The 23,405-nt window shown below is 55.0% G+C and overlaps 1 protein-coding gene across 20 annotated transcripts in view; it reads right to left on the bottom strand.

The window, feature by feature from the left end:
* Positions 1-23,405, bottom strand: part of CACNA1C (calcium voltage-gated channel subunit alpha1 C) — a 459,352-nt gene that overhangs the window by 93,689 nt on the left and 342,258 nt on the right. For 12 of the 20 annotated variants that reach the window (XM_086402607.1, XM_086402615.1, XM_086402605.1 and 9 more), the window contains exons 7-9: positions 22,869-23,065; positions 16,537-16,640; positions 10,024-10,196 (exon numbers count right to left, since the gene is read on the bottom strand). In XM_086402607.1, coding sequence (XP_086258733.1) covers positions 10,024-10,196; positions 16,537-16,640; positions 22,869-23,065 — 474 coding nt within the window. Of the gene's footprint in view, positions 1-10,023; positions 10,197-16,536; positions 16,641-16,897; positions 17,002-22,868; positions 23,066-23,405 lie in introns of all 20 variants that reach the window. The other 8 variants (XM_086402608.1, XM_086402606.1, XM_086402616.1 and 5 more) reach the window with 3 other exon arrangements.

Raw genomic sequence — 23,405 nt, 5'->3', positions numbered from 1 at the left:
AGCTCAGTCTTCCATCACTTGCTACCTGCCGGCGGCTCACCAGACCTAACTCAAGCCTCAGAACAACTCGATGAGAGAGTATATCGCCCCATTACATGCTCCCATTTCATAGATCAGGAAACTGAGGCTGAGAGAATGAAGCGGCTTATCCAAAGTGAGCAGCAGCTCATGAGATCCGGGATTTGAACCCCAGCCTGTGTCAAGCCAAGTCTACCTTCATCTACATCAGACAAGTTCTTCCCGATCAGGAGAGAAGAGGAGGCCTGTGGATGTGCTAGGGTCACTGGGAGAAGGAGAAGGTGGGCAGAGAGTATGCGTGGGAGGTCCCGGGAGAAGTCAGGTACTGTGCAACCCTGCCCAGGGTGCCGCTGGGTTGGAGCCTGGGTCCTGGAGTCACTGGCTTGAGTTTGGACCCTGGTTCTGCACTTTGGGGGCTTCCCTTGTAACTCAGCTGGTAAAGAATCAGCCTGGAATGCGGGAGACCTGAGTTCGATCCCTGGGTTGGGAAGATCCCCTGGAGAAGGGAAAGGCTACCCACTCCAGTATTCTGGCCTGGAGAATTCCATGGACTATACAGTCCACGGGGTCACAAAGAGTCAGACATGGCTGAGCAACTTTGACTCACTCACTTTGCACTTTGGATCTCTGAGACCTGAGGTCTGTTACAACCCTCTTCTGGGGCTTGGTTTCCCTACCAAGGCCTACATGTGTTGCAGGGCTAGAAGGGCAGAGCAGCCCTTCCTTTGACCGTGGAGATCAGTGAGGTACAGAGAGGGCCAGTGACTCGCCCAAGGTCAAACAGCTAATTAGAGCTGGAGGTCTGGTCCCTTTTCCACCAGCCAGCACTGCCTCCTTTTCTTGCCTGCCCTTTACTCACATCATAGAGGGGCCAAAAGCCCACCTCGGTCATCCTGGCCAAGCCCAGGCTCGCCCTACTCCCTCCTGAAGGCCCAGGCCTCACACTTGTGCCCTGTGTGTGCTGTCCACGGGGGCCTGCAGAGCTCAGGGTGTGCTTTCTCTCTTTCTTTCTTCTTGGTCTCCATCTTCTTCCCTATTTTCTGCTGCTCGTGATAACTTTGGCCTGAGTCAGATTCCCCAGGGAGGCTCTACGGGGGCCCAGCAAACTCCCGAAGGCCATGGGCATCCACAATGGGGCTGTCCTGACGAGAGCATGGCTTCTTCATGAGGCTTCAGCCTTGCCTCCCCCTCAGCAGGACAGCAGATTTCAGCCTCAAACTGCAGGCGTTTATGGGAAGTGAGTCACTTTAGCTCCCAAACCTGTGGTGCCTCAAGCCCCATAACTCCCTGAATGAATCTGTGTGCAGCGGTCAGCACACCCATCAGCCACCTCCTCCCCCGCCATGTCCTCCACTTTAATTGATCATGCGGCTCTCCCTGCTGGTGCTTGTCAGGTTCTTCTGCATCCTGGTTCTCCTGATGCTTTAATCATCCACATCTTTCTCAGCAAGACTGCTCCAGAACCTGTTCCAGAATGCGCTCTAGACTGGAGGCCTTGCTCCCCTCTTGCATTGGTCAGGCCTCATCAGGACCACATCCACGGGGGCGGCCAGAAGTCGAGTTCAGGGACAGGGAAGGGCTGAGCCCACATTCTGTGCAGACCCTCGGATGGTTTAGTGTAGATGAGGTGGTCAGGGGACATAGTCTCTGTCTCTAAACTTGCGACATCCATTTCTGGGGCTGCCCGAAATGATCCTCTTGGGAAAATGATCTGAACCTCAGTTTTTTCATCTAAAAAAAAAAAACAACTGAGACAATATAGGACTTTCCTGGTGGCTCGGTGGTAAAGAATCTGCCTGCCAATGCAGGAGACAAGGGTTTGAGCCCCGGTTTGGGAAGACCCCACACACCAAGGAGCAACTAAGCCCGTGCAGCACAACTATTGAGCCCGTGTGCCACAACTGCTGAAGCCCATGTGCCCTAGAGCCCATGCTTTGCAACAAGGGAAGCCTCTGCAGTGAGAAGCTGGTGCACTGCAGTGAAGAGCAGCCCTTACTTGCTGCAACGAGAGAAAAGCCCGCAGAGCAACGAAGACCCAGCACAACCAAAAATCAATCAATCAAATCTAAAAAAAAAAAAAGAGAGACCATAATACGGATCTTGGAGGGTTAAGTGAGGATTAACGGTAACACGGGTTAGAGTAATACTTTTCTGTGTGCGCATATTGCCCAGACACCAGATGGACTTATTGGGGATGAAAAAGCAAAAATGCAGGCCCAAGAGAAGAACCTCAGGACCAGCTGCTGTGATCTGAACCGTCACCTGGAGTCTGAGTGCTGGTTGGTGATGGTGGACGTGTTCTCAGCCGCTCCACTAGGAGGGCTCAGACACCACGTTCCCTTTGGGGCCCTGGTTGTCAAGGTGGTCAGACCTTCATGAATATTCATGATGTCCCTACTGTGCGAGAACAGTCACCTACTCTGACAGGGTCTCTGCCCTGGAAATGCTTAACAGCTTGTGAGAAGACACTTTGTAAAAACCTTGAACTGTTATTACACGCATGAAAAAAAAAAAAAAAGATTCAAGCAGGACTCGAGAAAAGAGCTTTGCTCTTCTCCTTTGGTGCCCCCTTAATTCTCCTTTTTAACCTTCAACTGCAGTGTCTGCCAGAGACTGGGTTCTATTCTCCCAACCTGCTCTCTGCCATGCCAGAGAGGCCATGAGCACACCTGACTGTCTGGTGGTCCACTGAGCCCTACTCTGGACACTTCTCTTGGGTCAGGACGACATCACACAGGCCGTAGACCCTTCGGGATGGCCCTGCTACAGAGAGAGGTCTGCAGCTCATTCCGAAAGAATTTCTGCTTCTATGAAGCAGGGAGACTAGTAGCAGAGTGATACGGGGCCTCGGTTCCAGTTTGCTTTTAAATAGATTTGGGGCTAAACATATTTTTTAATAGGCAACAATTGAGTTAGTCTAATGAGAAATGTCATCCCCTACCGCTGCCAGAGAAGCAAGCCGCTTCCATTAGAAGTAATGCTTCCTGGACAGATTAAGGCATGGAAAATCATCTTGGGTCGTCAACAATTCCCTCCAGTTTCACTGATCTGATTAGACTTAGCAACGGAAAGAGGAATTTACAAATTAGAAGCCGTTCTCTATTTATTACCAAAATGGCTGCTTTCCACTCCACCCAGGAGACGCAGCTGAGATCTCATTAAGTCTCTGCTTGTGATAACATTTAGTCCATAAATCTCCATCTCTACCAGTGAATGAAATGAGCGTTATGCCCAAGACCACACGATGGATGAAATCAAACCTCTGCCCCTTGGAAGGGAGTTGACCTTTTCAAGCCTTAAATGTATTCAGCTTTCTGGTCCTAAAGAAACAGCTGGGAACTTACTCTGGGTCCTCTCTTAACCCTTTCTCAACTGCCTGTGTAGACAGCTAGCTGGCCTCACTGAGAGAGAAATAAAATAAAGGTATTTCTGGCACTTCTCCGAATGTATTTGAAGAAGAAAGGGGAGAAGTGGTTGGTACCTGAAGAAAAACATCGAGGAGTAGTCTGTCCTCTTGCAGAAGTCAGAGAGAAGGATTGACAGACAAGAAACGGAAGATGACAAATTAATTGGTGTGTCTGATTCATTCCGTGGCCTCTGCGGGGCCAGATATCCGGTCCTGCCTGATTTTAGCCCGACACAGTGACAAGGCAGGTCCAGGTCACCTGTTCCCAATGGTGGACTTTCACAGATTTCCAGGCCTCCCACCCCTTTTCCATATTCACTGTTGGTTGATCCGCCAGGCTCTGTGAGAATTCTGGGGATGTGAACCTCCCCTCTCACTCCAGTTGCACAGCCCAGCAGGGGGGAAGATGGATTAAACAGGTACCAAAGGTCGTATACCTGGTGTCACCAGGCAGGCATGGAGCAGGCATCTGGGGTCAAAAAGGTGGGGGTAAGGAGAGGAGGGGGAAGGGTGGAACGGGAGGGGCGCCCGAGGAGGGCTCAGAGTGGGGTGGTTCCTAAGGAAGATGGTGGAGCTGGGCTCTCTAGGTGAGGAGAGACAGAGGATACCAGGCACCAGGAAGGTCTTTGGAAGAATCAGCTTGCTTCCAGGGTTCAGGGGACTCCTACGGGAGACCCAGGCAAGTTCCAGGAGTCTGAAATCAACTGAAGTCCTCTGGGGTCTGATGGACTGGAGGTTTGTCTAAACTCCCAGGGCTAAAGCTGACATGTGTCAGCTTCAGACCACAGAAACCACACCCGATCCTGGAACGGGTCTTTGCAGCTGTCTGATCTGACTCCTCCCTTTTATAGACAAGGAAACTGAGAGGGGCAAACTGCCCGTCGGCCACTGGGCAGGGACTGGGAGTCTGGTGACCTGTGGTTCTCAACTCCTGTTCAGTCTACAACATGATACACCGCCGCAACTGTGCAGACCGTAAGCTCCAGCCTCCAGTCAGGTGAGAACTGGCTGTGTGCACATTTCTGGTCTAATCGAGGGACAACTTAATAAATGGGTAGAATCCATCCAGTAAGGGATTAGTGGAAGCTACAACGAATGGAAATGATTTTATACCACCTAAGAGGCTCAAGAAGAAGCTCTACAAGTCTAACTGAAGCCTGGTGCCCTCTTGGTGAAAACCTCGGATACCCCGCCTGATGTCAGTGACTGACCAGATCAGCTGCCCAATCACTGCAGAGCGGTGGAGGGAGCCAAGGGCAAGAGGGCCAGGACCCTCGCTGCTGGCCACACCAAGAAGATGTGCCCCTGCTCCCAGGTGGAAGCCCGATCTTTCTGTGTCTGCTGGGGCACAGCGAGTGACCCACCAAGCTTCTCGTCGTAGGTGGAGCAAGTGTTGAATATCAGCAAATACAATAAAACTGTAATTCTGAGTGTTCCCGTTGAGAAAGGGTCCTCCGCTTCTTTTTGCCTATGTATATGGTGTGGGGACGTGTGCGTATCCATGTGCCTGATGTGTGTGTGTGTGTGTGTACATGCTGTTATTTTCAGAGAATTTTGTTGACACAGTGACTGACCTGATGCTGGATATCATTATCCTATCTCATGAGTCACTGACATGAGACGTAAGAGTTGACTGGCTGATTTGAAGCTTGGAATTCAGAAGGTAAACAAAGGCTTTCCCCCTTAAAACTGGCCTGTCAAGCATATAATTAGGGCTTTTCACCTCATCAGCCAGCTGTTGAGAGCAGATCTATTATCTCATCCCCGAGTAGAGGCACAGACAAGTTTCGGGGCAGCTGGAATCATTGCTTACCAGTTTCTGGCCTGCGTTTTTGTTTTTCTCTTGACCTCTAACCTCTGGGGGTTTGTGTGCCCGCACCAGGCACATTCTGAAGCCCCCTGAGCACGACTTCGGGTCTGTGTGTCAAAACCAACATTATGCTTAGCAAGTCAGTTTTAGAATATGAATTTAGTGACCATCAATGGCTCCTGTGACTAGATATTTTAAAATATCTTAATATCCTTATTTTTTGTTAAAAACCCCTAACACTGAAGAACCTTATGAACACTGAAATGTATATCTTTTGAGAGGATAAACCTCTCATCAAAGCTCTGTCCAGTGAAAGTCCCCTGCAGACCTCTTTGCTGGGAGTGAGTTCAGTCAGTCGGATGAACTCACATGAATCACATCTAAATTACAAAGGATGTATACTTTTATGAATCTCAGTAAGCGGCTTTCTTTCTTGTCCTGCTACCACCTGGGATATCGTTGGAAACAGGACAGTCTACTGTCCCCCGCCTCCCTTGATGACCTTCACGGAACACTGTCCTCTTGGGGCCACACTCTGAAAACAGTGTGCTCTCCAAGTATACCCGACGGGGCCCCCAGGGGCCCCTCCACCGTTCCCACACTGGGCCCGACAGCAGAGCAGCCAGACTGCTCCCTGGTGCATGGGCTGCCCTTGGAGAAACCCCTGCCATGTCCTTGTTCTGACCAGATTCCCGAGTGTGGTTCTGCACATGAATGACATGGGCCCCCAGGACCCACCCAGGGCAGTCGTTCCCAGCAGCCTGGAAGGATCCATGAAACAGCCTCACAGCGCGGCCCAGGGATTGGATGCTGGTCCTCACTGCGGGGCTCAGTTTGTGCCTGACGCCTTGTCTCACCAGCCGGGTGAGCTGTTCCCCCACAGCCCTAAGGCGTCTACTCTGCCCCCAGGGTGTAGGCTTAGGACGGCCTCTAACACAGTCACTTAGGGGCCAGAGTAAGAAGGGAGTCAAGGAGAAAAACCTTCGCTAGTGTCCCTCTGGCCGTCTGACCAGAACTCTGTCTCGGCATTCCAGGTGTGTGGCAGCCGTGAGGACGAGTGCGTCCAAGGAACACACCATTTGTATCCATCGAAATGTAAGAAAAGCTCAAATAATGATGCCCGTGCCTTGGACACGTGTACAGTGTGGGCCAGTGATGTTCAGATCCCTGCTTTCGAGCCCCACTGGGCCCTTCTGAGGGCAGCCTCTGCTCTTGGAAGCCCTCCAATCTCTGTGTTTCAACAATACACGATCCAGACTTGGCAGGGCGGGTGGAAGCCACGCAGCTCTGCTGCTGCGCGGGGACTGCAGAGGGGCTCCTGGGAGCAGAGCTGAATACACGGAATACATATTTAATCTGCTTGTCTGTGTGGAAACTCGGTCGTTCGGTTCCACCGTCTGTCTGTCTTTTCCACGCTCATCGCACAAATGTCTGTCTTCGAGGGCTGGGGCTGCATTTAAATGGTCTGAACAGTGTGAAAGAGAGATTCCCACATGCACAAATAATTAATCCACGCATTTTTGATCTTGAGGAGGAGAAAGAAAGAAGAGAAGGATTTCTGTTCCATGAGGGCTGTGTCCCCAGGGCCTGAAGCAGCATGCGGTGCTGCTGCTGCTGCTGCTGCTGCTGCTAAGTCGCTTCAGTAGCGTCCAAATCTGTGTGACCCCATAGACGGCAGCCCACCAGGCTCCCCCGTCCCTGGGATTCTCCAGGCAAGAACACTGGAGTGGGTTGCCATTTCCTTCTCCAATGCATGAAAGTGAAAAGTGAAAGTGAAGTCGCTCAGTTGTGTCTGACTCTTTGTGACCCCATGGACTGCAGCCCACCAGGCTCCTCCGCCCATGGGATTTTCCAGGCAAGAGTACTGGAGTGGGGTGCCATTGCCTTCTCCAGCGTGTGGCACAAAACGGACATTTAATCAGGAGATGGATGGAGGGAGGATGAATGAACTCAGAATATTGTAACGTATTTTTTATATAATTTACTGGCCACCTTATCGACTCTGATTACTTAGAGAAACACCTCAAACAAGGCACTTTCTCTCTGTTCCCTTCCCTAACCCTGCTCTTTCTATGACTTTGGTGGTGTCTGTAGCTTTTCCTCCACAAACCTATACCTGGGCTCCTTGTGGGTGTGCTCAGCTACCAAAGGTGACGTGTCTCTGAGCAGTCTCCTGGCTGGGGTCATGGCTGTATCACCATTGCCGGATACCTGGCATCTCCTAAGTGCCACTGGGGTTCCTGGCTGGGGCGAAGGCAGAAGTGGCCAAAGCCATTGGTCAAGAGTGACAATACCTTTTACCCGTTTTCTGAAAAGACTACTTAGTCTTTGAGCTGAAGAGAACTGGCAGATACGCTGTACTGTAATCTTGGAGCAATTTCAAAGGCAAATTTCAGCTACTTTGATGGAAACATATAGCAGCGTCTCTTCCCTTGTATTTGCTTCAAAGGGCAAACTACGAAGTTCTGAAGATCAGAATATAGTTTCTGGGCATGGGCCTGCCTTTTCTTCAAATACATTAGGTGGCCAGCTCCTTAACAACCCAGTCTTGTCCACTCTGCTCTTGATCGGACTTTCCTGAAGCCCACACCTCTGGGTGAACCTTCTGGCTCCATCCCCAAGCATCTCACGTTCAGTTCCTCACATGTTCCTATTTCAGCCTTTGTCTTGCTTTTTAAGACGCTCATTCCCTGGCGCCCCAACCCCTGGACTGCCCCACAGCCATCTCCACAATGGAAGCAGGCAGGCCCTGTACTGTCCTCCTCCTGGGACAAGGCTGAAGACAGAAGCAGGCCCAGGCCCCGAGGAAAGAGCCTGGGGGAGGGCAGCAGCTTCCAGGCTGAGCTCATCTGTATTTGGGCTCAAGAGCGTCCTGAGAGAGACTCTGTCCACAAGGGTGGGCGGTTCATCGTGTGCTCCCCAAAGCTCGGTCAGCAATGGGGGTGGGGGGCTTGTGCACTCAATCTGCTCCAGCAGCAGAGCCTCCCCCATCTGGGCAGGTCAGGGGGCAGCATACCCGTCCTTGGAGGAGAGGGGATCACCGCGTCTCTGTGGACAGCCACACAGTGCTGGGTGGGCCACGGAGGGCCATGTTCATGTCCCTATGAACATGCAAGAAACCCGTTCCTGCCATCCGTCGAGAACCGAGCACTGCCCTGACCAGGGAGCAGACTGGGGTCCAGAGCTGACTCCTGTGCTTGGCGGCAGGGGTGCCCTCAGCTCCCAGGCCAGCTCACTCATTCACGCATTGCTCGGCACCACGGACCACCCCTTTGTCCACGATCCTTCAGCAAGACTCTGCCAGGAAGACTCTTCCTCTTCCCAGGAAGACCCTTGGCCGCGTCGCTGCTCCCTGTTCCAATCCATCCCAGGCCTTGTCTTCCAGCCTGCTGAACTCCTAGCAGAGCGTGAAGCCCACTTGGGTTGCTGAATCATGTTGTTACCAGCCCCTGGTAGGGCACATTCTAATTCTGTGTGTGTCCCTTGAGCAGAGTCACCAGAAAGGGCATCATTGGAGGATGTGTTCCACCTGCGTCTGAGGTGAGGGAAGGCGGGCTGCTCTGTGCTCACAGCCATGTCCTCTGCCCTCTCCCTCCACCCACGCCTCCTCCCGGATTGCCACCGAGAGCTCAGGCACCAACGAGCAGGAACAGCTGGAAACCAGCCGGGAAGAGTGATCACAACCAGCACAATGCACGCCCATGCACATGGCCAGGGTATCCGCACACCATGTCAGGATACACGTGCACCCACGCGTCCTGTGCCTTCCTGGCCTCTGTAAGGATGCCGTGACGGACACCCTGCCTCCCCATTGGTCCCCAGAGCCCAGCGGGTCTCCCTTCTCCCTCTCGGCCCTCAAGCCCCTTTGGCTCCCTGCCCTTACCTGCCTGACCCACGCAGCAAGCTGTTTAACCTTATGGATTCCTTGGCCAGAAACGACCTTATTCAAATGTGTGAAACATGAGGGAAGGACACCCACAGGAGGATAGCATGGTCAGGGTCAGAGGAGACACAGGGCAGTTAGGGCCACGTTCACCCCACAGCCCAGGTACTGGGGGCTGAACAGAGGGCAGAGCCCCACCCTGGAGCCACCAGATCTGAGGAGGCGTCAGGAGCCTGCATTTCCAGCAAGGCCCCCCGCAGTGATGCTGGTGCTGCCGGTCCAGGGCCCACATTTCAGAAGCACCGGGCGTGTCCCACGAGCCTGAATTTCCGCGATTCATTATCTCCTCAACACTTGCAAGTCAATACCATCCATCACTCTCATTACCATCCCAGCAAAAGCCTGGCCAACAAGCTGCCATGGGAAAGCCCAGAGAGAGGGACTGGGCTCCATTTCTAAAACCTGATGCTGTTCTGCCAAAGCCCTCGGGGTTTCCTCAACCTTCCTGTTTAGCACCTCCCTGGAGCTTTGAGTCAAACTTCCTCTAGAGAAACCTTTGGCTCTTTTCCCTGAGAGCACAGGGGTGCTTGGAAAGGGACAGGGGCGCACTTTCCATGTGGTGGAGGTGGAGACGGTCCCTTTTGAATAAGCCCAGAGCAGGATGCCCGCCCCTCCGCCCAGGGAGCCAGGCTGGGAGGAGGACGTTGGATTGAAAACAAAGAACCCCACTGAGCAAAGTGTCTCCGGACCAGAGGCTCCAGCAGGACTGGGAGGCTCTGCTGCACGCGTGGGACTGACTTCTGAGAGCCGAGAAGGATGCACCCACAAGGCAGGGGTGGGCAGCCTCCGCTCCCCGAGCGCCCCCTCCCAAGCCCAGCCCCCAGCCCCTTGCGGGAGGCCGCTCACTGTTTCGGGGTTTCTCCTCGTCCAGGCCCTCGTCCTCATTCTCGGGGTCGATGTCCTCGGCCTGCGTGATCCAGTCCAGGTAGCCCTTCAGGTCCTCCTCCAGCTGCTGCTTCTCTCGCAGCTTCTGGAAGTCTCCCCGGGCCTTGGCCTTCTCTCGCTCTTTGGAGAACTCTCTGGTGAGAGACGCCAAGCGGGCAGGGCGGGAGAGACGGGGCAAGAGGAACAAAGGGTTAGCTGCATGGCACGGGAAGCCCACCGCCGGCCCCCACTTGCATGGACCCCCGTCCCAGGTCTGACCTGCTCTCATAAAATGGCTGGGCGGGGCATCTTCACTTGGGACATGAGCAGCGGGTGGACCAAACCCATGTCCCCTCTTTTTGGGCCGTGATTACAAGCTGTCTCTCATGACAGACGTCCCCCAATGACCTGAAAGGCCTTCTGAACAGTAGCCAGAAGGGATCCCCACTACAGCCCCGGGAGACAAGGAGCTGGGTCTAGCTGAAGCATCCCCCCTGCCCCGCCCCGCCTCCACTGGCTCTGCCAACCCAGGTGCTTCCTCAGGGGCTTGAGGTCGGCCCTGGTGGGGTGTTTACACTACAGAAGTCGTCAGATGTTACAAATCAGGGCTCTGCCTCTCAAAGAGCCCATGTTATACATGGGCCGGTATAGTCACTGAGGTCAGGCCCAGGAGAGCTCACCTCTCCACCCCTTCTCATTTCTAGGACATGTTCTGCCGGTTCAGCAAGCCTGGAGGGTTTCTAATCTAGAGAAAGTTCTTTCCTACATGAAGGAGACAAAATAGGGTTCCAAACACAAGAAAATGTCCTGTGGCTGCCCTTTGGGTTAAAAAAGAAATCTAATCAGAATGGGAAAATGCATAAAGTCAAGACGATATAAAAGTTAAATGGGGCATTCAGTCTCAAGCAATAATGAGTAGAAGCTAAAATTGGGTTGGGATTTGCTGGAAGAAGGGCCTATTAAAGAATTTTGGAGAGTGTCTACTTCTTTCCTATTTTCTGTGACTCTGTCCTTATTTTCTCTCTGACTTTGAATTCACTTTCTGAGCCAGGAGGGGCTGGTGGCCAAGAAGGGGGTCGAGGAGGCTGGGTGTCACTCTCGAAGCAAGTCTGTGCCTTTTCTAAATAAATAGTGCATGCCTCAGTCTGTGGTGCTCTGGACCCCAGGGGTATGTGTGGACGCACTGGGCATTTCAGCTTCTTCCTAGAGACACGACTCCTCCTTCTCTTGGTGGCGGAGGCGCAGTTCAGGGTGGGAGGCTGCAGAGTCCACCTGAAGGGATTCTGCAGCAGCAGACACTCCACAGGCAGGCATCGTGGAAGGCAGGGCACACAGGTGAGCCAGGGGGCAGGATAACTCAGCTCCGGAGCCCCCACACCCACTGTCCAGGGTCTGCATTCACTGCCGAAGCTCAGTTTTCACTCTTTACCATGAGGGGTAGGGCCGGGACGGCCTGGGGACATTTCCGTTGAGAGACATGGGCTCCAAGTTCTTGCCAACTGCCGCTTTGATGATGCTCTGATTGGGACGGGATGTTCTCCTTCACTCTGATTGAATCCAATTCCAGCCTGATTGAACTTGCTCTTCCTGGGCTTCCTGCCAGCTGCTGGCACCTCCCCTACCTTCCCCGGGGAAAAGGGGCCCGGCTGCCCACTGACCACGTGGAGGGAGGCCTCAGCTCCTGCTGTTGGGGAGGGGCCTGGAGAGAGGCCCCAGCCCTCCCACCCACCACTCCTCTTGGGCTTGTGGGCTCATTGCCTGGAGTCACTTCACAGAGCGCCCCCTCCCAAGACTGCAACTCCAGGCCCCCTTGACCATCCTTCCACCCCACCCCCCAACCTTGGGAGCTTTGTTCCTTGTGCAGCAGGCTTGGGGTGTAGGGGACTGAGTAGCTACGGTCTTCCTCCTCCTGGAGCCGTGAGCTGACCCAGTCACGTATGGTGACATCTGCTCTGCAGAGTGGAAGCTTGCCATCCATACCCGAGACCTCTGGGAACCACACAGACATCCCCAGGAGATGAGGAAATAAGTTTTCCTGGGGGTGAGGTAAGCGAGGAGAAGCAGCATGGCCAGGTCCTCAAGGGGTTTAGGGCACATGGAGGGATGGGCACACGCCATAGGGGACCTGTAGGACGGAAGCACTTGTCTCTCTTCGTCTCCTTTCTGATGTCTCACACTCCTGGGTCAGTCATGGGGTGTCTGTTTGAAGGCAGGGGCGCGTCCTGTGCCCTCAGTGGCTGGCGGCACAGATGTGGTGGAGAGCCCACTCTGGGTATGCGATTTGCACAGCTCCCAGTGGTACATGTGGAAGGTCTGTTGGTGCCATGGCTCGGGCTCGAGGCCCCGTGATGACCGGTGTAGTGGTCCTCATCACCCACGGACTCTGCGTCTGTAGACCTGTCTCCTCTCTAAGTCTTGTTAGTCATGCCATCTATGGTGAGACTGTGGTCACCGCAGATATGTGGAAAGGCAGGATCTGGGGTCATGGTCCCAACTGAGGTCAGACAAGGGGCTGCCACCTCCTGAGAGCAGCTCATACTGCAAACGAGGGCCTTTTTACAGCCCATCTGATGCCATGTCTCCCGCATTTCATGCTTTTTGTTGTGATTTTTGTGATCAAATGGCCTCTAAGCACGAAGCTGCTATGCGGTCTATGACCCTATGTGCTCGAGGGCTGGGAGGTGCCTCCGGGGAATGTTCAAGCGTCTGACAAGCTCCATCCAGGCCTGAGTTATAAGCTGTGGGCTGAGAGGGTGGTGTGAACGAACCAACACTATGCCTTAAACAAGGTGCCTTCATGTAGACGCACATAACAACAACTTGTGTCCTGATGACAAGGCTGTGCCCAGAGGCTCACAGGAACCTAACCCAGTATTTCCCCCTAAGAACAGAGGTCGGTGTTCACCAATTCAGTGTTGGACCAACCCTGCTGGGAGTCGTGAGCATCACCTCCGCTCCAGCTGCGAGGCAGCTTGTCCGGCGCTTCTGCTTCTTCTTGACGTGGGTCTTAACTGTGGCTGGTGGTCAGGGCTGTTTCCATGTCACAATGTGCCCATTGCACCCTCAGGCCCTCTGCTTTATCTCCTGGGGGAATGAGAGCTGGGCGCCCACCCTCTAAGAGACCCCAGGCCCCTTGTCACCTGAAGACATACGTCTTTTCTGTTTGCAACAACTTAAAACCACAAAGTGACCAGAATCCACGGTCCAGTGACTTTCACTCAATTGCAACTTCTAGTGCAGTTTCCAGAATCTTGTGGTTGCGGTCACTGTTCTAATGGGCAGGAGGCGAGATTTCTGGAGGTTTTGAGACTTATGAGGATCAACAGGTAACGAACGTGGATGCATTTTGAAAAGATCCACAAGATGGATAGCTACATGGATCCATCTGGCCTCAGTAGGAATAGGTTTCCAGACAAAGGATGCCCAACCCTCCAGTGACCAAAATCTCTGACTTCCACGTTTAAAATGGAGGCTTTCCAGAGTTGCTTTCCTGCCTTCCTGAGCAGGAGACCCCAAGCGCCCTGAGCCCTTCCTTCATGACTGCAGGGAGGAATATACCAGGATGAGTCACCCTGCTGGGCTCTGAAAGGACAATACCCTTAACTGATGGACTCAGGGTCCCAGCCACCAGCTCCAAACACTTCTAAATGGCAGTGCTGCATGGGTTGAGGGGGGTGTGTTCTCCCTCAAGGGCTGTTACATTTACCAGCTGCCGGCCTCCAGCTCAGGACTGCCTGAGGGCCTCAGGGCAGGGGTTCTCCAGCTTCCTCCAGGACCCTTGGTCCTTGGTCTGGGCCCCCCATCTGCCCATAGGTGGCCTCTCCCTGCTGCATCTTGGCCATAATTTGGAGTCATGGGATTAACCAGGCTGATGGGCTTGGAAATGGTGGAGCGTAGGGGATGGGAGCAAAGATCATGGGTCCACACGTGGGGGTTAAATCCTGATCCTCCAGGCCCCACCTGTGAGATGTGGGGAAGTTTTCACATATAAAGCTCACTTTTCTTCCCTGCGGAGTGGACATGTGCTCTGCATCAGCTCTCAGGGCAGCGTGGGCAGCACGTGAGCGGATCTACCAAGGACGCCAAGCCTGAAGCCTGCCAACAAACTCCTCACAGTGGACACCGACCCAAGAAGGGGCTTTGCGGTGAGCTCCTGGACATTTCCAAGCACTCCGGGAGGCTGGCCACGGGGTAAGTGGGCATATGGTTGTGATTTGGGGGGAGTGGTGGGGGAACTAGCACATTGCTGTCCTGACTGGTTGAGACGGGGTCACTGCCACACATGCTCAGTCAATAACAGCCTGGTTCTGGGCTTCTCCTTGGGCAGCCAATCCTCTGGATGAGCCAGGAAGGGGAGCTGCTCTCCTGCAGACACTCCGCATTCAGGCAAAGCTGGTGTCTGGGGCGCAGGAAGCTTGGGAGGTGCAGCAGTGCTGGGGGGCTGGTGTGGGGAGGGTTCCGGGGAGACTGATCGAGAGCTGAGCTCCCAGGAGGGGAGTGGATCTGGGTTCCAGAATCCCATGGGCCTGCCCACCCAGTCACTCACTCACTCAGACTCAGCTGGGCTGAGACCCATCCTTTAAGGCCAGTCTGCCTGCCCCTGGCACTGCTGCCATCTGACTCTGCTTTGACCTCTGGGGAGGAGTGCCCCTCTGGGGGCCGAGCACGACCAGGCAGACCCCTGCTCGAGGGGGCTTTGAGGTCAATGCCTCAGCCTCCACTGCAGATTTCTGGGGGGACTTCACTGCTCAGACCTGCTCCTAATCTCTGGGGGGAGGACGTGGAGCCACCTTTACCCAGGTTGAGAAGTTGGCACATCACAGGCCCAGCTCACTCAACGTTCGTCTGTGGGCAGTGACGGGGAGATGGGACAGGGCCTCGTGCAGACACTGACCAGTGAGGGGACCCCTCCAAGCCACATGGCTCCTCAGGGGCCCTTCCCTCGTCCCTGGAAGCAGAGGGCAGCATGTCTAACCTGGGATGGCCCCGCTCAGTTGTCCAGCCCCGGCAGCACCGAGCAAACAGCGAGCCCTGTAGGAAGAGCACTGCCGCGGGGACGGCGCCGCTGCTGAGCGCCTGCTGCCCGCTGAGGTGCTGACGTAAATGGCCACGCGCCGCCGTCACGGTGACCGAGGGGCTGGGGTCACGGTCCCCGCTTTGTCAGCTGGGTGAGCGACATTAAGAACCTCCTGCCTCCAGGAAGGCCAGCGCTGGAGCAGCCACATTTCTGCCCTGAGAGGTGACGAGTTTGACTTTTCCAACACTCTCCCTGACGACCCCCTATAAACAGGCCATTTTCTTGTGTTGGACACAAAATGGAAGCCCTTCCACCCTCCAGGCAGCTGACGGGGGCACCCAATGTCCTGTGCTTTGCTGTCACACTGACGGAGGGTGCTGGTCCCTCCACTGTGTGGCCAGTGTGACGGGGCCTCTGATGGCCCTCCTGCTGGGGAGGGGTGAGGTCAGGGTGGACCCTGTCCCTTCCCCACTTCCAGGGCCAACCCTGACACTCCTGTGCGGCCTTGGACTGTGGCAGGAGAGGGGGGACGTCTTTCTCCTTGGCCGACTCTCCCCGATACACACATCCCCAGAGACGGAGGAAAGGCTGTGAAGCAGCGGCCCATCCCCCAGGTGGTGCAGGAGCAGAGAGTCACGGGAGCCTTCAGGGGTGGCCTTGGCGTGGCTGGCTTGGGCTTGGAAAGAACAAAGGGAGCCGAGGAGATGTCCAGTGGGGCTGTGGGGCAGGGGTGGCTGCCCAGGGCTCCTAGGGCCCCCCCCACCTGCTGCCTCGACCGCTTTTTAACTTCATCTGTACCAAGGCTGAAACTAGGAGGGCTTCCTATTGGAGCTGGGCAGAAAAAGTTGAAGGAAAACGTGCTCGGTCTCCTCTGTCCTCCTGTAATTGGGAACTTTAAATAGCTGAGTGCTCTTCCTTTCCGAGGGGGACACAGACGGGGCAGCCCAGGCTGCGATCAGAGTCAAGGAGAAGGGGAATCTCTGTCTGTTTGGTTTATTTGCATTTTAGCTCGAACTCCTGGCCCAGTCAGCACGGGTAAAGAGGGCCTGAGTCCTCACTGCCAGTGATCCTGGACGGAGGCTGGACAGATGGCCCAGGTGCCCGTCTGCTAGGCTACTACGAGGGCCAGAGTAGACGGCCCACGAATCTTCCTCCAATTCCTCTGCCAAACCAAGGGGCCCAGATGCCCCCGAGGTCCCTGGAGAAGCGTCCTGCCCACCTGGACAGTCCAGCCTGGTATGGGCAGGGCTGGCAGCAGACAGGTGGGCCCGGGTACCTCTCACTGCAGCCCAAACCAGGGGGGCTCCTCCCTGCGCCTCTGACCTCTGTCCAGCCAGGCCAAGGACATTCACTTTAAGGCTCCCGGGCTGGCCCACGTCCCAGATTCATCAGAGCCAGAAGAATAGAGCCAGGAAGAGCAGAAAGAGTAAAACGAGGTAAATGGAAAAGTCGAGACCTTCTTGCTTGGTCCTGCTTACCCGCTAAGGACACCGAGAACCAAGTTAAGAACAAAGAATGAACCTATGATGATTAATGTGACAAAATAGATCCAGGGCCAGTCCCTTCCCACGGCATCATTGACCTGGAAGAACGGGGTCAGAGTTAGTGTAGCTCCGGGAGCAGCCGAGCACGGCCCGCCACTCCGGGCCCGGTGCCACTGGACGGCTCCGGGACCGGGGCCTCCAGGTCACCAGAGGCCAAGCGGCCTGCCCAGCCAGTGGTCCGCACGTGCGGCTGAAGCGAGACAGTTTCTGTTCTCCTGGGCCTGGTGACGGGTACACGGGGCCTGGGGCCTTGCTCAGCTGCGTCATGATGAGGACACAGAAACACTCAGCTTACCCGCTCAACACACCAAGAACCAGATTTAGAACGAAGAAGGATCCGAAGATGACCAGACTGACAAAATACACCCAGGGTAACTCGTAGCCCATAGCGTCCTGCATCTGGAAAGACCAAGGATAGTGAGGAGAGAGAGAAGCAGGAGTGAGTTCACAGCAAGGAGGCAGGGAGGCCAGAAGGGAGGAGCAGAGGCCGGGAGGGAGGAGCAGAGATTGGGGGAAACCACTGTCGCCCAGCGCCACCTTGACTCTAACACCCTGTGACCTTGACCTGAGTGGGAAGGACCTTGGCGGCTCTGCCTGGGGGCGGGTGGGGATCTCGCCTGGCTGTCTCTGCCCTTTTATTTTCGGGGGAACAGAATTTCCTTCCAATATTTTCTGTTCACTCGTCTAAAAAGCTGGGTCACCTCCAAAGTGCTTTCTTCCCTAAGAGATGGTTTCTGCTCACTTGGGTTTATGTGGTCACTGCAGCCGGCACCCTGGCCTCAGCTCTTGCAGACAAGCTGGGGTGGAGGCTTTGGGGTCACATTGGGAGACGCCTTCCTCAGGAAGTGACCCAGGGGCCTGGATGGATGAGTGCTGATGACCACGCTGTGTCATTGGCTTCAGAGGCCATGGGCCGGGAGGACGGTGGTTCGGGGTTGGTGCTCAGGGAGCAGCTCTGGCAAGCATGGGCCAACGGAGACCCCATGGGAGGTCCACATCCCTGGGTTTCCAAAATCCCTCAGGGCACAGGCTTCCTGAATGACCCGCATCGGTGGTTTTGCAGGTGAGGCCCCAGGGCCAGCAGTGTCACCCTCCCTGGGGACCTGGGGACTAGTTTGGAACCTCACCCCTTGGCCCTGCACCCACACTGGGGGCGCCTGATGTCCCAGCTTCTCATGAGCCCCGGGCGCATCTGATGTGTCTTAGGCTTGAGACCTGCTGGTCCACAGCCCAGCCTTCAAAGCTATGACAGGACAGAGGCTGTGACTCTCTGCACCCCCTCGCACCCCCATCTTAGCTCTGGGCCCCCTGCTCTGGGGCGGCCTGAAGTAGGGCAGTGCGGGAGCAGGAGACGGATGGCTTCAGTCAGTCCGTGCGGAGCTATTCAGGAGAGAAGAATAAATAAAGCCATATTTTAAAGAATGACCCAGATTGCTGACACCCTTACTTAGAGGTGAAAAAGGACAGGTCTGCTCAGACTCTGAAGCCAGCGGTTCCCTGAGCCCCTGTCGGGCGGGCGTGCAGAGAGGCCCTCCTGGGTCCAACACCTGCAGCCCCTCAGCCGGGACCTCACCAGTAACCAGGCTTTGCTGAAACACACGCCTCCTCTCCTCCCACATCTGATTCCTGGAGGGAACCACACCTCGAACCTTCAAAGCCAACATCACGTTTCCCTCGGAAGGAAACAGAGGAGGACTGTGGACTCCAGCCCCATCTTCAGGGGCCTCTCTCCACCCCAGCTCACTCCAGGGGACCTTTTGGGTCTGGTGCCCTATCCAAGGCCTTGTGGTCCCCAAGGGCTGGGCAGTTTGAGGGGCATGGGAGGCTGTCACCTGCCATCGCAGGCAGGAGGTGCAGCCTTTAAAATCATAGCGCATTACGGGGATTGTTATCAGAGGGCGGGGTCGGCTCTGCCCTGAAAGCCAGTGCCCAGGGTGGTGGCCAGATGAAACTCTGACCCGTGTCACCTTGTCTGTGGGACACGGGGTCCACCCACAGGTCACTGGGGGAGCAGCAAGTCAGAGGACTGTCTCACCTGACCCCTCGTGCTCCTCTGTGCCTGCTCAGGCACCAGGAAGGCCCAGATGGTGTGGATCTGCCGCAGGCCCACCACTCCCAGAGACCGACAAAACCAGCTTCTCCGGGACTCGGCCGGGACCCCCACTGAGTGGGGCGTGGAGTGGAGGCCTGTGGACCTTGCTATCCCAGGTGGGCCTCTGGTGCTTGGTGAGACCAGAGAGGGCCGGGCTGGTTCTTGGATGTGTGGGGAGCCCAGAGCACGGTTCTGTCCAGTCTCTAAACTGGCACAAAGCTGGCTTTTCCTTCTCTCTTGCTCCCCACTCAGTGAAACTGATGGGCCAGCGAAACCCCACCTCCTCCAGGAAGCCCTCCCTGCTCTCGCTGGATCCTGAGTGGGAGCCACATTTCTCTGTGTCCACGTCTCTCCAATTAGACCCAAACTCCTCGAGTGCAGGCCTGGGGGCCCTGTAAATGCTGACTAAATGTGTGTTCAATTGAATTACTGAGTAATAAGAACTTGCCTAATGCCAGTGAAATGAATAAAACAAAACCTAATAAGTAAACAAATTATAGCTTTGAGAGATGAGAATTCCCCTTCTTAATATGTTTATAAACCAGGAGTTTATTGTTTAGGTAACAGATTCTCTGTTTAAAGCTGCGTGGGTGCTGAGCAGTAATGCCCTACCTAGGGCAGACTCAGGGTTCAGGGCTGGGCATACTGGGGACCCTGACACCTTCTCTACCTGATCCCTGTTAGAGCCAGGTGCTGTCTCTGGGTGATGAAGACTCTTCTCCACTTTTCACCCTGAGCGGCTCTCTGGTCATTGGTAGAGCTCAGCTCCCCAGCTCTGCTCGCTGGACACCTTTAAGGCAGTGAGAAGAGGTGGAGATGGAACGGGAGAGGATAGGGTCAAATACCCAATTCCACCTGCTTGGAGGGAAAAGGCCTTCCTCATAAACCAGGGATATTTCAGCAGCGCCGAGGCCAGAGATCAGTGGCCGTGGTGCGTACATGTATGTGTGTGCACGTGCACTTGTGTATGTGTGTGTATACATGCGTGTGCGTATGTGTATGCGTGTGCGAATCTATGGGTATATGCGTGCATGTGTGTGCATATATGTGTGCATGTGTATGCACGCACATGCATGCGTATGTGTGTATGTGTGTGCATGTATGTGTGTCCGTGCATGTGTGTGAGGAATGTCCTTCCAGCATGTCCACACGTGTGAGTGTGGAGCTGACCACTGACTTATGCAAAGTTAAAACCTTACGCTTTCATTCCTGCTGGAGCCAAACTGAGGCAGAAGCTCCCAAAGACACATCTTTCCTTTTTATGATTTCTCATGAGGGAGTCCTTTTGATTTTAGTTTTAAGCTGAATCTTTAATTCTTAAAAATCGGCGGAAGAATTGGTCAGGGAGAAACCAACTGGGGAAAACAGGAGGTGTCAGGAAGTGGAGGGGGGATGAGTGCTGGTGGAGGAGGTGAGGCCAGGGCACAGGCCAGATGGCTGTTCTGTGTCACACGGGAAGCAGAGTCTGGGGGCCCGGGCAGAGGGCCTCATGGGCAGAGGTCAACAGAGTCCCCTTCATGGACAGTTGCTGAGGCACTGAGAGTCCTCAAGTGCAAGGTGCCCGAAATCCTGCTCGGAGCCCCGCTTGGGGCTCAGGGGACGCTCATGCCTCCCTGCAGATGCCCTGTGCCCTGTCCTCCATGGACACAGGGCATGGGGACCTCTGGGAGCTCCTGCAGGTGCTGGGGCTGGGCCCTCAGTGTCTGTCCCCTGGCTGGTCCTCGGCGTCTGTCCCCCAGCTGGACCCTCGGAGTCTGTTACCTGGCTGGACCCTCAGCATCTGTCCCCCGGCCGACCCTTGGCGTCTGTCCCCCGGCTGCACTGGGTGGGGGAGCGGGCCCCTCCCTGCTTAAAGGGCTCCATGTTTTATAGGAAAGCAAAGAGGGGTGTGAGAGTCTGTGGGTTTTGGGAGAAGGAGCCTGAGGAGAGGAAGGAGGAGCAACCAGAGACAGTAGAGAAGCAGAGAGCGAGCAGGCAGGCGCTCTGGGCTAGGAGGGGCCTCCCTCAAAATACCTACCAGGAGGTTCCCTTTCGCCTTCAGGGGTGTGTGTGTGTGTGTGTGTGTGTGTGCACATGCACATGTGTGCCTGCACACACACACACACATGCACACATAGCTCAGTCACTTAGGAAGGTGCTGGGAAGGTCAGGGGAAGGCTGTCCCATGGGCTGGGGACTGTCCCCACCTCTGACACTGCCATGCCCTGCCCGAGCTCATCACCGCCTCCCCGCACTGGAGGGGGGAGAGGGGGAAGGCACAACACAGCTGTTGAAAATTGCTGGTTGCTGGGCGAGCTCCTCTCAACCCCCACTCTGGCTGTCACTGTGACAGTACCTCCTTGGACCACATCTGGCTGGGGGGTGGGAAGCAGGAGGGAGGGATGAAGGAGGATCACAAAAATACATCAGGCCATCAGCAAAGTAAATTATACCTATTCCCCCACCCCCACCCACCCACCCACTGCCGTCCTGCCCTCAATTTGATGCCATGGGAGGTGTTTCCATGGCAACGTAGGGCCTGGGTTTGGAGCTCGTATGGCGAGGCCCCCGAGCCCAGTCCCACACGACCACGTGTCCTGTGATGCCCGTTGGCAGAGGACATCTCTGTCTTTGGCTGGCCAGAGGGACCCACCCAAGGTAGAAGGACTCCCTAGGGCCACTTCTGAATTCTATCTGCTTTGCTAAAAGAAATTAAACTTGCCCGGATAGAGTAAGCTCATCTCCCTTTGTCTCACAAATCATTCAAAGCCAAGTTCTTACTGAGTATGAGCCTGGGAGATGTGTGCCAGTGTTCATCTCAGTTGGAGGGAGAGGCGATTAGACCTGTGTCTTTCTGAGAGTGAAGCTGCATGACCACTCTACCGGGCTCCCACAGCACCACCGCTGTTAGTGCAGTCTAGCTAGTTTCCCTGCCCTGAGTTGGATGTAATTGTGTCTGAATCCTCAGGATTCCAGGCACCCCCTATCAAGCAGGGAACACTGAATATCATTGGTGGGGTTCAAGGCACACAGGCAAGTTTAAACTGGTTCTATGAAGAGAGGCGCACGTTTCACGGCAGTGCAGGGTCTCAGTCTGCCCCCAGAAACTGGGAGAAAAGGGCTTCTGAATTGTTGAAAACAGTTTAGCAGTCACAATGCCCACAGTGTGCAGAGCATCTCTGAGAGGTTCCAGAACTCCTCCTCCTGGTTGGGGGCGGGGGTGGACACCTCTCCTGGCTCTGGTTCTTCCCAGCCTGGCAGCCTGGCATCCCTCCCTCCCCGAACAGCCTCTTAGACTGTTTTCAGGGCAGCCAAATCCACTTGATTATTTGCAAAACTCTAGGCGCGATGGTATTCTCAAGCCCGACAACAAGCATTTTCTGCCCAAACGCTGGAGTGCAGTGCTAGGCTCTGGCAAATCAGTTCTCACGTGGAAGTAAGAGATCCTACAAAGAATGACATTTCCTGGGTTTTTTTTTTTTTTAATACAAATAATGGACTTGACTGCCAGAATGAAGACAGATCAAATATGGTGTGTTTGCCTGTAGGGCAGGCTGCACGAAAACCTGCCCCTCGACAGCTCGGACGCTGGCAAAGTCGTGTTGGCTGCTGGCTGATAAAAGGGCATCTTTAAGGTAAAAGGAGATCTACTGCTGATTGGTCGGCACTTGAGAAGTGGCATTTCTAAATACACATCACATGACCAGCAGAGCGTTCTGTCAGGAGTGAAGAGGCTGGCTATGCGTTTGTCTGATGGACTATATGATATAACGAGGGAAGATCAACATGAGAAGTAAAACACAATAGAATGCTGCGATGCTGCACAATTCAATAAAAATGCTTTCCTCTTTGAAGACCAGGCCTGAGTTTTCTCTTTAGCCCTAGAAATTGAACGTGTACCCTCCTGCTCCCTCGGGGACACGGGCAGGACACGCACGGGGCGGGAGAAGCCCTACAAGAGGACCCTTGTGTCAGGTCGGCCGTAGCCCCGCTGGGCTGTGTGCCAGCGCTTCCCACTGTGGAGGACAAATGATCGGTGACACTTCTCTTGGGCTGGTGAGCAGAGAGAGGCTCATGGGCTTTGTTTCTCAGGCAAGACTTGGAAGAAATCAAGGTCCTCACTCCTCCCGGTGTGCGTGTGACTGCACGTCCCTGGAAGGCGGATGCTTCCCGCCCCGCCCGCCCCGGCACGTACCCAGTAGAGGACGTCGGTCCAGCCCTCCATGGTGATGCACTGGAACACAGTCAGCATGGCGAAGGCGAAGTTGTCGAAATTGGTGATGCCGTGCTTGGGTCCATCCCAGCCTGGTTTGCACACCGTGCCATTCTGGCACTGCCGCCCGTGGCCTGTCTCCAGGGCACAGGGCGAGGGGTCGTCTTCTGCTGGGACATCTCAAGTGACCAGGGGAAGAGATAAGGAGGCAGGGGTTGGGGAGAGGGATGGGCAGAGAAAGAAGAGAGAAGTTAGAACATCAGTGGGTGGGATGGCAAAGGACCCAGCAGCAACAGTGCAGAGCACAGTCACAGCAGCGCCCCATACACAAGCGAACACACGCAGCACTAGGTGTCATCCAGGCTGTCGTCAATCCAGAAGCTCAGTGCTTTCAGCTGAGTGTTGTAAAACTGTATTTAACCTGTACTGACTTCAAAGACAGAGGCGAGGCTGCCCGTCAAACGGCCAAGAAAGACACAACTATGAGGCTACCACTCTGACTAAAAGCATCCTGGAACG

Source organism: Bos grunniens, chromosome 5, assembly GCF_055505025.1.
Source record: "Bos grunniens cultivar Pamir isolate PY7600 chromosome 5, Bosgru_T2T1.0, whole genome shotgun sequence".
In the NCBI taxonomy this organism is placed as follows: domain Eukaryota; kingdom Metazoa; phylum Chordata; class Mammalia; order Artiodactyla; family Bovidae; genus Bos; species Bos grunniens.
The sequence above is the reverse complement of the archived record's forward strand: the minus strand, read 5'-3'. Positions and strand labels throughout refer to the sequence as shown.